General features: G+C 37.7%; 2 protein-coding genes across 2 annotated transcripts in view; one reads left to right on the plus strand and one right to left on the minus strand.

Annotated features, from left to right (window-relative positions):
• Nucleotides 1-14,897, minus strand: part of LOC124635481 (ubiquitin-like protein 3) — a 155,940-nt gene that overhangs the window by 39,438 nt on the left and 101,605 nt on the right. The window lies entirely within an intron of this gene.
• LOC124635480 (glutathione S-transferase 1-like) lies at nt 2,874-4,828 on the plus strand. Its single transcript, XM_047171336.1, has 6 exons — nt 2,874-2,944; nt 3,352-3,507; nt 3,679-3,737; nt 3,845-3,986; nt 4,201-4,394; nt 4,633-4,828. The coding sequence occupies exons 2-6, from the start codon at nt 3,364-3,366 to the stop codon at nt 4,748-4,750; spliced, it is 657 nt and encodes a 218-aa protein (XP_047027292.1). The 5' UTR covers nt 2,874-2,944; nt 3,352-3,363; the 3' UTR covers nt 4,751-4,828.

Genomic DNA, 14,897 nt, shown 5'->3' on the forward strand with positions numbered 1-14,897 from the left:
TGTTTAACTTATCCTTGATATTGCGCTCTTTGTTGTAAGTGCGCACTGCACTTAAAAAGTTATTTTTGAAATATACCGTTGAAAATTCAACTAGTATAGAGCGGGTGAGGCCAGGTTTTCCAGGCAACCGATAAATATCACGGATTTTGTCGCTAGAAAGATCCATTTGGATAGTCTGTCCCAAGCGCGAGGCAATCTGAAGAAGGTCGTTTATTTTTTCATTTGGTATTACTGGTACGTTTCTAATTTCAATTACTGATGATCGACACTTAAGTTGAAGTTCTTGAATTTGCTTTTCAAGATTGCTAATGCAATTACTATTTTCTTTTTGTGACTCTTCAAGTTGAGATACCTTGGCCAAAGCTTCCTCGTAATCTTGATTTAACGATACAATCTTTTTCTCTATTTCATTATTGGTATGTTGTATATTGGAACATTGTAGTTTTAAGTGGGCGACATCGGTAACCAACTGAGATAGGGTTTTTTGTTGCTCCAGCTTCCAGTCTTCAAGCATTACCATTAACTCATTTTTAAAGTTGGTCAAAAATGCCTTAGAAGGATCATGTTCATCTGATGGAGAACCGGAAATACGAGGGCGTTTATGTCGTGATGTAACATTTCGACTCTGCTCGGCAGTTTCTTCCATCGCAGATGGCAAGTCTGGATCCGATTTCGAATGTGTGTGCATCAGCTGAGGCTTTGGAGTCGGCGGGGGCGTACGAGTAATTTTTGACATCTTATGACTTCAGTTCCTGCAAGCGCCTAGGATTAATTTCTTATTAGTTGCGCAGGCGCAATTTGTTGCTCCACAGAAAGTTATAGGCGCTTAGCTGGTTGCTACGCGTAGCAAGGGGGCGTGGTGAGGTCGTAGCCCGTCGTAGCACTCGTAGCCGCTCGCAACACACAGACCCGTAATTCGCGCCGCGCGCTACGTGTTCATCTGGCTCAGTGCGCACAACACCCGACCGCCGATACCCAGGGCCAAGGATCAAATCACGGCACTCTGACCCGACACAACAGTTTCGCTCTTCAAATCCAAAACACCGAAACACGAGCCGTCTCACTCTAGTCACACCCACTGGGAGGAGTCCGTCCATAAAAACTCCACAAGCTAGACAAGGAATACGATTTGACAATATCCACCAATCACAAATTTAATTACTTGAATTTAAAGCAAAAATATAACAATCACTTGCACACGTCCACATCGAGGCGCATCGAGCGGAGAACCCTCGTCAATATTATTGTAAAGTGAACGAAACTATTGATATAGTCACAAAATATTGATTTATTATTACAAATAAAGTAGAACAGGACTTGGCTTCTATGCGATCTCAAAACTTTTTACGGTGGAGGAATTGCGTAGAGGATTGGCTTTTTTTTACATTTAATGTTTTTGGTGGGATGATGTAATTCTTTGTATCAATAATTGTTTTGGGAAGTCATTCATGACATATAATAAATAATGTTATCGTAATCGGTGTATTATCAAAAGGTATTTAATGAAAATAAAATGCAATCAGGTGTACTTAATTAATGTAGTCATTGCTTTATAAAGTAAGGTTGTCACCACCTTAAGCAAAAAAAGGTGGGTTCCGACACGCCATCCTGTGTGTGAATAAGCATACACTTAGATCCCCTTGAATAGCTTAGCCAATTTTGGTGTTTGGTAAGCAGGTAGATGGACCCTAGGAAACAAATTCTAGGTGATCTACTTTTAACCAGGGGCACTGTACTTACATCGCATCGGCTGAAGAAACTCACGTAGACGCAGAAAGACCATGATCACCAGTTAGTGTTACATACAATCTTATTTTTCAAGACCCAACAAAACTGGGCACGCCACCATCGTGGCGGTAAGTCCCCTCTTTGAGGAGTGGCTCGGGAGGAGTCACGGCGCCCTCACGTACCGCATGACGCAGGTCCTCACCGGACACGGTTGTTTCGGGAGGTACCTGCACCGCATCGGTCGTGAGGAGGCGCCCGGGTGTCACCATTGTGCGGACAGCCCCGAGGACACGGTGGACCACACAGTCCAGGTGTGCCCCGCATGGGAAGGGCACCGCCGGGTCCTCGTCGAGGCTTTGGGCGGCGGCGACCTCTCGCGTCCGGCCCTGGTTCAGGCCATGGTCCGGGGCGAGAGGGAATGGGATGCCGTTGCCTCCTTCTGCGAAGCGGTCATGCTCGAGAAGGAGGAGGCGGAACGCCAGAGAGTTCGCACCTCTCATCCCGGCCGCCGCGCTGGACCAGGTAGACACCATGGGCGCCGGGTGTCGCGAGATGACTCCCGGCCACCGTAGGCGTGGGTCTGTGGGCGGTGAGTTCGGGTGGCTCATCGTCCCTCTGTCTTCCTAGACGACAGACCCGTGTCGACGGCGCGCGTTGTTCCACGCGCTCCTCAAAGAGACGTCAGCAACCCCAGCGGGGCCCAGCAGGGCCAAGGCCTGCCGGGGCTGCGGGTTGTTCGAAAGAGATACCGCGGCCCTGGTACATAAAAGGCCTATGACGGAACACGACGATTTTAGTCAGTAAGAGTCTGACACTCCCTCACCGCTGCTAACCCACAGCGGGAGGGGTCATTTGATGATTTTACGTCGCTAAAAAAAAAAAAAAAAAAAAAGACCCAACAAAACTAGAAATAACAGATGACTTGTTTAGTAATTTATCAGATAACGCTTATTTTACATTCCTAATGGGTTAACACATTGTTAAGTATCCAGAACGCTTGCTTAGGATAGATCACGATGACACGATAAAAACAAACCAGATAGACATGATAAAACAATCAGATTAACAGATAATTTTGAACCACGTGTGACTTATTGATCGGCAGCTTCTATAAAAACGTTTGGTTCAATACAATCCTTATCATAAACTCAAAAGTATCAGTTGGCCTGCTTCTGAGAAACTAGCTGGCCAGAACTTTCCAGTGTCATTTTGGGAGGTAAGCGTTTTTTATTTTAAAAACATCTGAATGTTTGCAAATTGTTTAGCTTATTCTACTCACTGTTCTACTTCAATCTTATGATCTCGATCCTCCAATGTACTCATATTTTCATTGGGCTCTCTTTTCTTTGATAATCTATGCAAGTTGTATTGTAAGTTCCATCACTGATTCGTTTATGATAATAAAGAGCTTCTGCAAGCGGTTTCATCCGCATCCCATGGCTAGTTGCCATGGAAACCGCGTTGAAAGAATTTTGATAAGTTTTGTAGTTGCTGAAATTACTGCATCAATCTTTATAATACTAGTGTAAATTGTAACTTAGAGCCCTGATATCGAACATTCGGCCAAAATGTTACCATTACCTAATACAGTACATGACAGCAGCACTATATTTAATTTTTCAGAACTCATTAAACATGGTGTTAACAATTTACAAGATGGACAGAAGTCCACCTGTAAGGGCTGTGTTTATGACCATTGAGGTCTTAAAGATCCCGAATGTGCAGTACGTGGATGTTAATCTGCTGGAATCGGAACATTTAAAAGGAGATTATTTAAAAGTAAGATTTATTTTATTGCAAGCCTCATGTCTAGGGTTCTTTCCTTCGAAGAGAAAAAGGGTTTAAAGCGAAATGATCGAGATTCTTTTTTTTTAAATTGGATGAAATAATATCATTTTCAAGTAAATTTACATGATCAAAAACTAATAAAATAAATAATTTTACTTCTAGATGAATCCTCAGCATACAGTTCCGGTGATGAAAGATGATGACTTTAGTATTTGGGACAGGTAAGAATGTAAAATATTTCATAGTTAATTAAAATAAACGTTTTACTTTTTGCTTTTATGAAATGGGAAAAAATTGCTCCATTTAGAATTATGTACTTTATTTTTAGCCACGCCATTGCAGCTTACCTGGTTACCAAGTATGGGAAAAACAGTTCTCTTTACCCAACTGATCTAAAGAAGAGAGCGGTCATCGACCAACGTCTCCATTTTGACAGTGGTGTACTGTTTCCGTCTTTGAGTAGACTTATTGTAAGTAAATTATATATTTAATTAGTTAAAAAAACCTATATGATATTAAAAATCATCAAAACGAGCATGGCCTTACAAATCCGTAAAATGCCAATTTTGCATACCAAAGTATAACCCTTTTGCATTTACAATATGAGTATGTGTTGAGAACTGCATACGCACGGAAAAAAATTACCTGTTTGTAAAACTACGTAAATATTCTCCTAAATTCCAGGAACCAGTGTTCTTCAAAGGAGAGAAAGCCTTCAGACCTGACGATGTAGAACGGGTTAAGACTGCCTACGGTTTTGTTGACGCGTTCCTTTCAAAATCTCAGTGGCTGGCTGGTGATAACATGACACTGGCCGATATATGCTGTGTGGCTACCATCAGCACTTTGAATGAAGCTTTTCCTGTAGATGAAAAGGCGTAAGTACATGTGTTTGATATTCAACAACTAGTGTTTATTTCCACTAACTCCTTACTGTTGAGTAATAGGTCTCCCATAACTTGCTCTCATTGTATAACGGTAACTCTATGCGCCAATCTACAAAATTATCTAGTAGCTCTTAGGCTGTCTAATTATCACAGCCCAAAAATTAAAATAAAAAAATACCGAAATTAAGCAGTTATGTATTAAGTGTATATAATGAACTTTTCTTTCTAGATATCCAAAACTATCTGCTTGGTTCAATCGCCTCAAACAACAGGAGTTCTATAAGAAACGCAATGAACCTGGTTTGGCGCAAATCCGTGCTATTAATCAAAAGATGTTGAGTGGCTAAGTTGCGAATACTGTTTTAATACAAATAATGGGTTAAAAATGTTTTTTTTTCTTTCTTAAATATATAAATAATTTTAAATTGTTTTTTTAATTGTGCATCTAACTCCTTCGTAAAAGAAGATGGATCAAAATTGCCCCACGTCCTATAACAATGTGACGTATCTCAAAAAAAAGATAAAAATGTTTAAAAAAATATGGCATACTCTCCAATTCATTTTTTTACACCTTCATACGAAAAAAATGCTTTAAAAATTGTTCAGGCGCTGTTATGAAAACGTCGTTCATAGAACTATTAATGGACTATTTTATTAAATTAATTTTTTGTTTGATAGAGTATACCTCACAGGTGGTCCCATAATCATCAGGTCAGGATCTGATGATGGAAACCCTGAGACATTCAGGGCAACTTTTGAAAGTTGTAGGCATGCGAAGAATAAAAACTTGACTATAAGGTGTATGTCTTATAACAATATGCAACAGTGAAGATTTGGAGCTGACCTGATGATGGAAACGAAAGAAGGTCGAGGGAACTCGACAACTGAATATGTGAACTACCTCGTGTTTGGGCTTGTATTATTTGTATTGAATAGACCTTTGCAACAGTGAAGATTTGGATCTGATCTGATGATGGAGACCAGAGAAGAGCGAGGGAACTCGACAACTGAATATGTGAACTACCTCGTGTTTGGGCTTATATTATTCGTATTGATGAGAACTTTCCATTTATGCGGATAGTGACAACTGTGCTTGTCACTGAAAAGCCAAAAATAGGAAGAAGTCGGTGGGGATATAAACTTAGGTACATCCATTAGACACCGACTTCTGAGGTAGTTTACATATTTTGTTGTCGAGTCCCCCCGACCTTCTCTGGTCTTCATCATCGGATCAGCTCCAAACCTTCACTGTTGCAAAGGTCTATTCAATACAAATAATATAAGCCCAAACACGAGGTAGTTCACATATTCAGTTGTCGAGTTCCCTCGACCTTCTTTCGTTTCCATCATCAGGTCAGCTCCAAATCTTCACTGTTGCATATTGTTATAAGACATACACCTTATAGTCAAGTTTTTATTCTTCGCATGCCTACAACTTTCAAAAGTTGCCCTGAATTTCTCAGGGTTTCCATCATCAGATCCTGACCTGATGATTATGGGACCACCTGTGAGGTATACTCTATCAAACAAAAAAACAATTTAATAAAATAGTCCATTAATAGTTCTATGAACGACGTTTTCATAACAGCGCCTGAACAATTTTTAAAGCATTTTTTTCGTATGAAGGTGTAAAAAAAATGAATTGGAGAGTATGCCATATTTTTTTAAACATTTTTATCTTTTTTTTGAGATACGTCACATTGTTATAGGACGTGGGGCAATTTTGTATGGATTGTGATCCGTCTTCTTTCGACAGAACATGATAAACAATAAATCCGAGAAATATTTTTAGGTTTTAGGCACCTCGCGGGCTCCGCAAAATACAGTTTTGGTAACTCCTTAAAGTTTATAGCCTGTCCTTATGTCCAAACATACATAAATAAAACAAGCCCAAGCTTGTTACCTAGCACTTACGAAATTAAGCTATAATTGATATCACATTTATGTAGTGACAGTTATGAATTTGAATATTGAAAGTAAAATAACGAATTTAATTATTAATTACATATGAATGATAGTATTATTACTTAATGCATTTAAGCATAGATAAAACTAAAGAGAAATGAAGAACGTTCAATATAATTACCAAATTGCAAAGTATTAAAAAGTGCAAATTTTTGCAGCTGCTTGTGCATATTATGAGTCAAAACTTTTGGATGCATGTGTAATGAGAGTTTCGTTTGTATAACAGTCAAAGCGGAAACATTAATATGGATGCGCTCCCGACAGAGAATGCAACATTAAAGACATTTTAATCAGGGAAATTGCCACTTAACCGTAAGTGACCATTTAATCTCAGAAAGTGATTGGTTCACATCATAAAGTTGTCATGAAATTGGTAAACATGGATAATTTCACAGCTAAACTAAATTGTAGCTAGAGGAACCACATTAGTTTCGGCCCTGATTTTCGGGGACCTTCGGCTATCTAATTAAGGCCACCCAACTTGGTTTCTTCTGCGTAAAAATCGCATTGTCTGTAACGACCTCATTCCACGGACACTTGTAATTGTGAACGGTAGTTTTAATTACTTTTTTGTACGCCTATTACTTAACCAATGAAGTGTTCTGGACCGAATTGGAAGTAAGTGGTTTAAAACAGTACTGTAGCTGCCTTTTACTGGTAATTTACGTACAAATTAGGTGCTGCTTTCGTAATGATTTTATAAAGCTGTCTAAAGGACAATGCCAGGGTCTGGGCTCATAGTTTGCCCAGCAGTGGGAGTAGTTCCAGAGGGTTCCTTAGTGCACTCTGAACACGTAATGCAAATATTTTTGAAATCGCTCCCTGGGGTCCCGAGGAAAACCAGTTCAAATATTCTCCATGAAGAGTCACTTGACAAGGCCTGAGCCATTTGCCCAGTAGTAGGAGTGTTTGGAATTGGTTCTTTACTTCACTCTTAACACGAAATTAAAATATTTTTGAAATCGGTCCCAGGGGTCCCGAGAAAAACCGGTTCAAATGTTCTCCTTAGATATTCACTTAACAAAGTCTTTGGCATTTGCCCAGTAGTGGGAGTGGTCAAAATAGGTTCTTTACTACACTCTTAACATGAAATCCAAATATTTTTGAAATCGGTCCCTGGGGTCCGGAGAAAAACCGGTTCTAATATTCCACATGAACTGTCGCTTTACAACGCCTATGTCATTTGCCCAGTAGTGGGAGTGATTGAAATAGGTTCCTTACTTCACTCTTAACATGAAATTAAAATATTTTTAAAATCGGTCCCAGGGGTCCTGAGAAAAACCGGTTCAAATGTTCTCCTTAGATAGTCACTTAACAAAGTCTTTGGCATGTGCCCAGTAGTGGGAGTGATTGAAATAGGTTCCTTACTTCACTCTTAACATGAAATTAAAATATTTTTATCATCGGTCCCAGGGGTCCCGAGAAAAACCGGTTCAAATGTTCTCCTTAGATAGTCACTTAACAAAGTCTTTGGCATTTGCCCAGTAGTGGGAGTGATTGAAATAGGTTCCTTACTTCACTCTTAACATGAAATTAAAATATTTTTATAATCGGTCCCAGGGGTCCCGAGAAAAACCGGTTCAAATGTTCTCCTTAGATAGTCACTTAACAAAGTCTTTGGCATTTGCCCAGTAGTGGGAGTGGTTAAAGTAAATTCTTTACTTCACTTTTAACATGAAATTAAAATATTTTTGAAATCGGTCCCTGGGGTCCGGGTGAAAAACCGGTTCTTATATTCCACATGAACAATCGCTTCACAAAGCCTGTGCCATTTGCCCAGTAGTGGGAGTGATTGAAATAGATTCTTTACTTCACTCTAAACATGAAATCAAAATATTTTTGAAATCGGTCCCAGGGGTCCCGAGAGATTAATCTGATAAGACTTTTCTGCCAAATAAGTCTTAGGATCTCGCTGTCAGGATCCAGTGCTGGAAAATGTTGGAATGGGTTTTTTTTACTGTGATTTTCAAATAAATTCTAAAAGCGTTGGATTCTAATAAGAACTGACAATGATTTTCTGAAAAAAAAGGCAATTACCGCAATATTTTTGAATTTACGGTTTAAATCTACAAGGTGCCTGCGCAATAAGCTATCTTCTAGAAAAATCTTATCAAGAGGAATAAAATAAGCTCGAACATGAGGTAGTTAGTAGATACCGTTGAGGAGTTCCCTCGTCTCTCTGTCGTCTCCATTGTCAGGTCAGATCTTAACCTTTACAGTTTTGTGGTGTCTGACACATATACCCGAATGACAAGGTTTTACTCGATATGTGTCTACAATTTTTCGAGAGTCGCTCCCGATTTTTTTAGAGGTTCCATCACCAGACCCTGGGCCGGATGACAAATGAACCATTGAGGAAGTAAGCCCTTACAAACAATAAAATAATTGTTGAAATCGATTGGTAAACGACGGAGTTATGCACGTACAAACGTAAAAAGAATACAAATGAATTAAGAACCTCCTCCATTTTTGGAAGTCGGTTAACAAAAAGTAGTCGTGTACAATACCTCGTATTTGTCAATGAATATAATTCATTTCAATTAAGGTAATAAAAGTGGAATAGTTAAGAGTTCGTAAGCTTATTTTTATGTAATATTGAATAAGAGTCAAACCAGTTTTTCTCAGGACTCCCGGGATAGATTTCGAAATGCTTTGGTCTGGGACCTAATATAAGCCTATGGAACATAATACACTATGCAGTTACTGTGGGCAACACTTGAGCCCAACTTCCATACAAAGATTAGCATTGTCCTTTACCTGCTCGTTTTTCTACGCAGGCACAAGCTATAAGAAACTTATTACAACACCGAAATGTCGAAATTCCAAAACTTCTCCGAACTCGATACAACTAACGATGTTATACGTCCACGTAAAAAAGAAAACATCGAAGTTGGATGCCAAAAAGTGTGGAGCCAAGTCAATATTTTATATGGTACAAAGCCACAAAACTAAGTTACTTGTACTGGCACAGTTTTTGTCAGAACTGAGCCAGCTTCCTTTTCGCATTCATTTTTCTTTAGGAATTCCTCTGTTTTTTCGTTAACACCGAATTGCGACGGTTTATCACAGTTAGTCCTTTGTTTTTTCAACGTAATTGTGTTAGGAGGATAGATTGTGGTACCTGGAAGATTTTGATGCTATGTATGTAATACAGATTTTCCAGCACTTAAAGAAGATTGATCCAATCCAATGGGTACTATTAATCACTGCAGATTAAAATGCATGAATGCCATTAAAGGTATGCCATGGGATTGCAAAAGCATAAGCCTTTAAAGGTGTCTTTGCCTCTTCAATGTTATTCCAGCTATTAAAACCACAATCATTCCCCATAGATTCTAAATCAATATCATTGTAGCTAATTTTAACATTCGTGCGAGAACCAAACACCTGATCGTGCTACTTACAGCTTTTGCAAAGTCTGTCTACTGGCATTAAATCTTTGAATATTTAAACCGCAAATGAGAGCAATTAAACTATCAAAATGAAACTAAATCACCATTCGAATTACTTATTTATTGCAATTCAGTGTGAATTGTACCAACTATAAAGTTTCTATCGATTTCTAGTTTCAAAATTAATTGCCTGAATCAGATTATAATAAAAAGTGGTTTAATTGACCCAACTTTCATTTGTCTAATTGTTTTATTTCGTTAGCTCAAAAACATTAACATACATATATTTTTGACACTTATAACATTGCAAGACTTCATCGTGAGGAAATATATGCAAGTTTACTCTACTTTTGGGAATCAATAAGGTGTTCAGCAGTAGATGACCATAAAAGCCCATAGGCTGAGTTAATGACGACATACTTTTCGATTCATCATAAACTTTAGCATTGTGCAAGAACTATGATCAAAGTTTCTTTTTATAAAAGGTCTTTGTCTCAATTACCTGAAGTTATTTCAGTTCAGATTACACGACGGAACCCATTTAGCGCATACATTTAACTTACAACCGCTGCACTAATAAAGTGAAATTAGCAGCGAATACATAAATAGTCTGACACAAAGAGCTGTGAAGATGGATGTCTAGACAGCTAATTAAGGCGATCATCAATGTTATTAATAGCTAAAACAGCACGTTACACTTAGCGTAATCTGTTGTTTATTAGTGATTCGATCCAGTGGAGCGGTTCAATGCAGTTTACTGAAGTTTAATTCATTTCGGCCTGTATGCCGTGTGTTCATGCTTAGTTGCTTTATTAATTGTGTAGAAAAATCGTGTTACTGTATAGCAACATCATTCTTTGTTTATCAGTGTTTCTTAGAAAGTACATTGCTTTATAGTCTATTAGTAGTTCTTTGTTGTGTAGCTAGATTTTTTTTTTTCAGGTATTGAGAGACATTTCAATTTCGTCTAACTCAGACATTATTTATTACATAAGAATATAAGCTCGCCTGCGTCAACTATCTGCGAATAGATAAAAATATCATATGTAGCTACAAGATCATGAAAATGCTCAACCAACCCTTTAAAAACCCTTTAAACCACGCGGAACCATCCGTGATTAGCGCGGCGTATATAACCGTAACAATAGAACGCGTTATATTAGCATTGTTCGGTTAATTAATGCTAGTTGATGGCACATTAGCGCTACAGGCTCCAAGGATTCACTACATCTGTTGATTCCAAACGTTATCATACGGGAACTGGGGTTTTACCTGAAACAAACATTAATTTGGGTTAATTATGACATAATTCTGCGTCAAACAAACAAGTTTTAACACTAATTAATTAGGCGAATTTAGTTGCTGTGCTAGTTTCAACTACAAAGCTTTCAAATCTCCTAGTATGAAGACTGAATTTTTTTATAATAGCCAATGAAAGTAAATGACCCAGCTTCCAGGAACATCAGAATTTTGAATACTATATAACATTTTGAATAGATCAAGCTGAAAATAAAACACCGAAACCATATGTTTGCCGCATTGTGGCGAGACCCCTACGACCACAAACACATATAAATCTTCGTGTAAAGGGGTTTGTCAGTAATATTAATAACTTGCAACACAATATCTGTCGTGATTGATGATTACGGTTGTCATGTCCGCCTCCTAACTCAATCTTGTCTATCGCATCCTCACTCAGAATCAAACAATAGTATCCTGTTCATAAAGGTAAAGTCCCATCAGTTTTGTAATTTATCATAGTACAGTTGTACATATATAAAGTCAAAATATGAATCTACTACATCGAGTTTGTTCGAGAGAAAAAGTTTGTTTCTTTTATTCAACGAGCTTATCTCAGGAATAACAGGTCTGATTTTGAAAAATATTTAGCTCTTTTATCATGATGCAGTAAGTAGTGGGTAAACAGTTAGTCAATTATTTACTCGATATAATGACCGTAATTCTGGCTACTTTACATGTCCTAAGAATGACTACACTCATTCTTAGGACATGTAAAAGTATGGAACTTCTGTCACAAAAATAAAGCATTCATTTGAGGAGTGTATTCACCCCTTTCAGAAGATCGTCCACTAAACCAACGTGTTTATTACATTCCTAGATGTCTCACAGCTCAATAAACTTAAGATTCATAGATATCCATAAAATTTTATCCGAGCTTTATAGATGTTTCTACAAGACTATTACGCGAAGGAATGAGGATGTGGTAACACAATTTAGATTTTCTAAAGGTTTAACCTCAATTCTAAACCTAGACTGGGAAAATCGTCAGCCATTACTACGACCCGATGTTGGTAATTACCCTGAATAATTTAAAAGCGAATCTACATTGGAAACTCCTTTTGTCGTATGCCGCAGTGGCTTTGTGGTAGGTATAAACTTGTCACTTACATTTCCCTCTTTATTTTCAATTCAACAAAAGATTTTCTTGTTTAAAATGGTAAACTAATAGCTTTCTCGACTGCAGTTTGACTTTGTGAGTCGACGGTCCTTATCCTCTCTCTAATGCCCTCAATCTCTAATGCCCTGGCACACAGAAAGCGAAGATTTTAGGACACGTTTCAGAAAGCACTTTATCGTTGGATATTTTAAAATAAGAAATTCGAAATTCAATTCTCGCGCTCAATATTTGTTATGTCGTCGTAGAGCGCTCGGCAAGCGATTGCTGGCCGATATGAAACTGAGACGTGAACGAAATACCGTTAAGGACGCTAGTCCATCGGTTTACATTGCGAGAGAAAATTCGATTTTACTGGAAGGACATATTCATATTATGTTATGCAGTGTCACGCTCCTCCTTAGAGAGAACAAAATCTCAAACTAGAATCACTGAAGTATACTGTAATAAGGTTGCCATTCTGGAAAAGAGCTACACAATTTATACGTTTCTAAAATTACAGCTGGGCTTTCATGCCCCTATCTCGTATAGCAGTCTATTTTTGAAACAAATACAACTTTTATACGTGAGAAACTGGATATCTTTCGGGCAATAGCAAAAGTGGTCCACAAGCCTTATTTACACACGACAGCAGTAAACGGGTGAATGAACGACGGATTTTATTACAAGATGTAGAATGAGATCCAGACAATTTGAAACTCTGATAAGTTTGTAAGAATAGATACGTACATGTTTGTGTTCCCAACTAGTAGGGTAAAGGCGGGATAGATGCCGCAGTGGGATAGATGCCCCATTTTTGAAAAACCTAACTTCCCATGCTCGCGATTAAGAAACAGCCGTTTAACTAGAAGCTGCAAGCACCCCGCCCCTAAGTTAGCCATGCGCCGTCGAGGGATAAGGTCGCGTTTCGCTCGTATGTGAATTCATCTCCGCGGCGAACTTAAAGCGAGCGTAACATTTTTAAAGGTGAGTATTTGCTGTTGTATAACTTTGTAAGTAGATATTAATTCCGTCTATTTTTTTATTACGTATGTATATTGTTTCATGAAGTATACATTTTGATATAAATAGTTGCTCTATTGTATTTATTTATTTAAAAAAATACCAGGGCATCCATCCCTGTCAAAAAGGATAGTTGCCCTGATTTTTTACGGTATAGGTGCCCCTAGGGGCATCTATCCCTCCATACACCACGTATACCCTGAATATATATAAGTGCTTTGAATATATATTTTTAATATATTTTTGTGTTTTTTTTTTATTGTTCATTTGTTTATGTATAGGTATTTCCACTTTTTATTGATTACGAATGATTTACAGTTCAAACAGTGAAGATGAAGACAATTCACCTAAGGACAAAGTTAAGGGAAAGAAAACTAAAGGTTTGCAGGTAAAGAAGACTAAAAGAGACGGACAGGATGAGCCTAAAGATGCAAATAAAAATAACTGCATAGAATGCTTTGAAAACTATGAACAAACAAAGTCTAAATCCGACTGGATTCAATGTGTAATGTGTCAGTACTGGTTACATGAAACCTGTACACTTTTCAGAAATTTTAGCTCGAGATATGGAAAACTTAAAGCACTGCTAAGTACATTGTGTTATTTTAGTTTTTAAGAAAGAATGATTTTTATGATTTTGCATGTTGAAACTTAATAATTAATATTTTATAATAAGGGTTTAAAATTTAAAATACATTATTTTTGTTGAACAAATACTTTTAAAATATTATTGTGTTAATTTTAATTAATCTGATAATGAATATAAATACAAATTAAAAACTGCAAAATACTTTTCATTTCAAATAAATTAAAGTAAAAAAATATATAAATATTATTAATATAATAAATTTATACAGTATGAAGGGTATCTATCCCGCACCGTAGGCATCTATCCTTGCTAGTATTTTCAAGGTGGGGCAACTATCCATAGGGGTAGGCATCTATCCCCAAAAATTGAGTTCTACAAAAAGCTAAAATCTGCAAAACGTGTAGTATATAGGACCAAAAAGACAAATCACAAATAAACATAAAGGATTAAACTAGTTACATTCATAGGTGTTATTAATGTAGAACCAATATTTATTAAATTAGAAGCATATTTCAAAAAGTGGGGCATCTATCCCGCCTTTACCCTATTCAAGTTTGTCTTTGTCAAGCGAAGCGTTTTGAATGTTAAAATGTAGTTTACTGTCGAGCGAATAACATTACAGCAGCTACCTTACCGAACTAATTTATTAGTGCAGATCTTACGACAGATACAAACTCGAATTCATCACGGACAATTGATAAAGAAGAGGGATCACAATCCATACAAAATTGCCCCACGTCCTATAAAAATGTGACGTATCTCCAAAAAATGATAAAAAAAATACGTGTGGCACTCGGGGACTGCCGCGGTAAAGCTATTGCATAGCATTCTGTATCAACTTATGCAATTATAATTATTAATTATGAATCATAATATCATTGATCAAAATCAAAATCCAAAAATACTTATACACCTATATACTTTCTCACAAACAGCTGATTATCCTGTCCGATTTCGGAGCAGCTCGTCTCGATTCGGGCGAGTTCCGTAAAGTCGTACAATACGTCTAATCGCACGACACACAGCGCCGTGTCGAAGACTGCCGAACTGACACGACGTTAGACGATGCACGGCCTTCAAGCCACACCTCCGTGCCCGTCGGAGTGGGGACCGTGAGGTTTTTTCGTTAC

The sequence above is a fragment of the Helicoverpa zea genome, chromosome 13, assembly GCF_022581195.2.
Source record: "Helicoverpa zea isolate HzStark_Cry1AcR chromosome 13, ilHelZeax1.1, whole genome shotgun sequence".
Lineage (NCBI taxonomy): Eukaryota > Metazoa > Arthropoda > Insecta > Lepidoptera > Noctuidae > Helicoverpa > Helicoverpa zea.

Excerpts from the sequence above, each read along its gene's own strand:
- LOC124635480 (XM_047171336.1), top strand. The coding sequence starts at position 3,364 with ATGGTGTTAACAATTTACAAGATGGACAGAAGTCCACCTGTAAGGGCT. Across the intron at positions 3,508-3,678 it reads TAAAAGGAGATTATTTAAAA|ATGAATCCTCAGCATACAGT; the intron begins GTAAGATTTATT and ends TTTTACTTCTAG. Across the intron at positions 3,987-4,200 it reads CGTCTTTGAGTAGACTTATT|GAACCAGTGTTCTTCAAAGG; the intron begins GTAAGTAAATTA and ends CCTAAATTCCAG.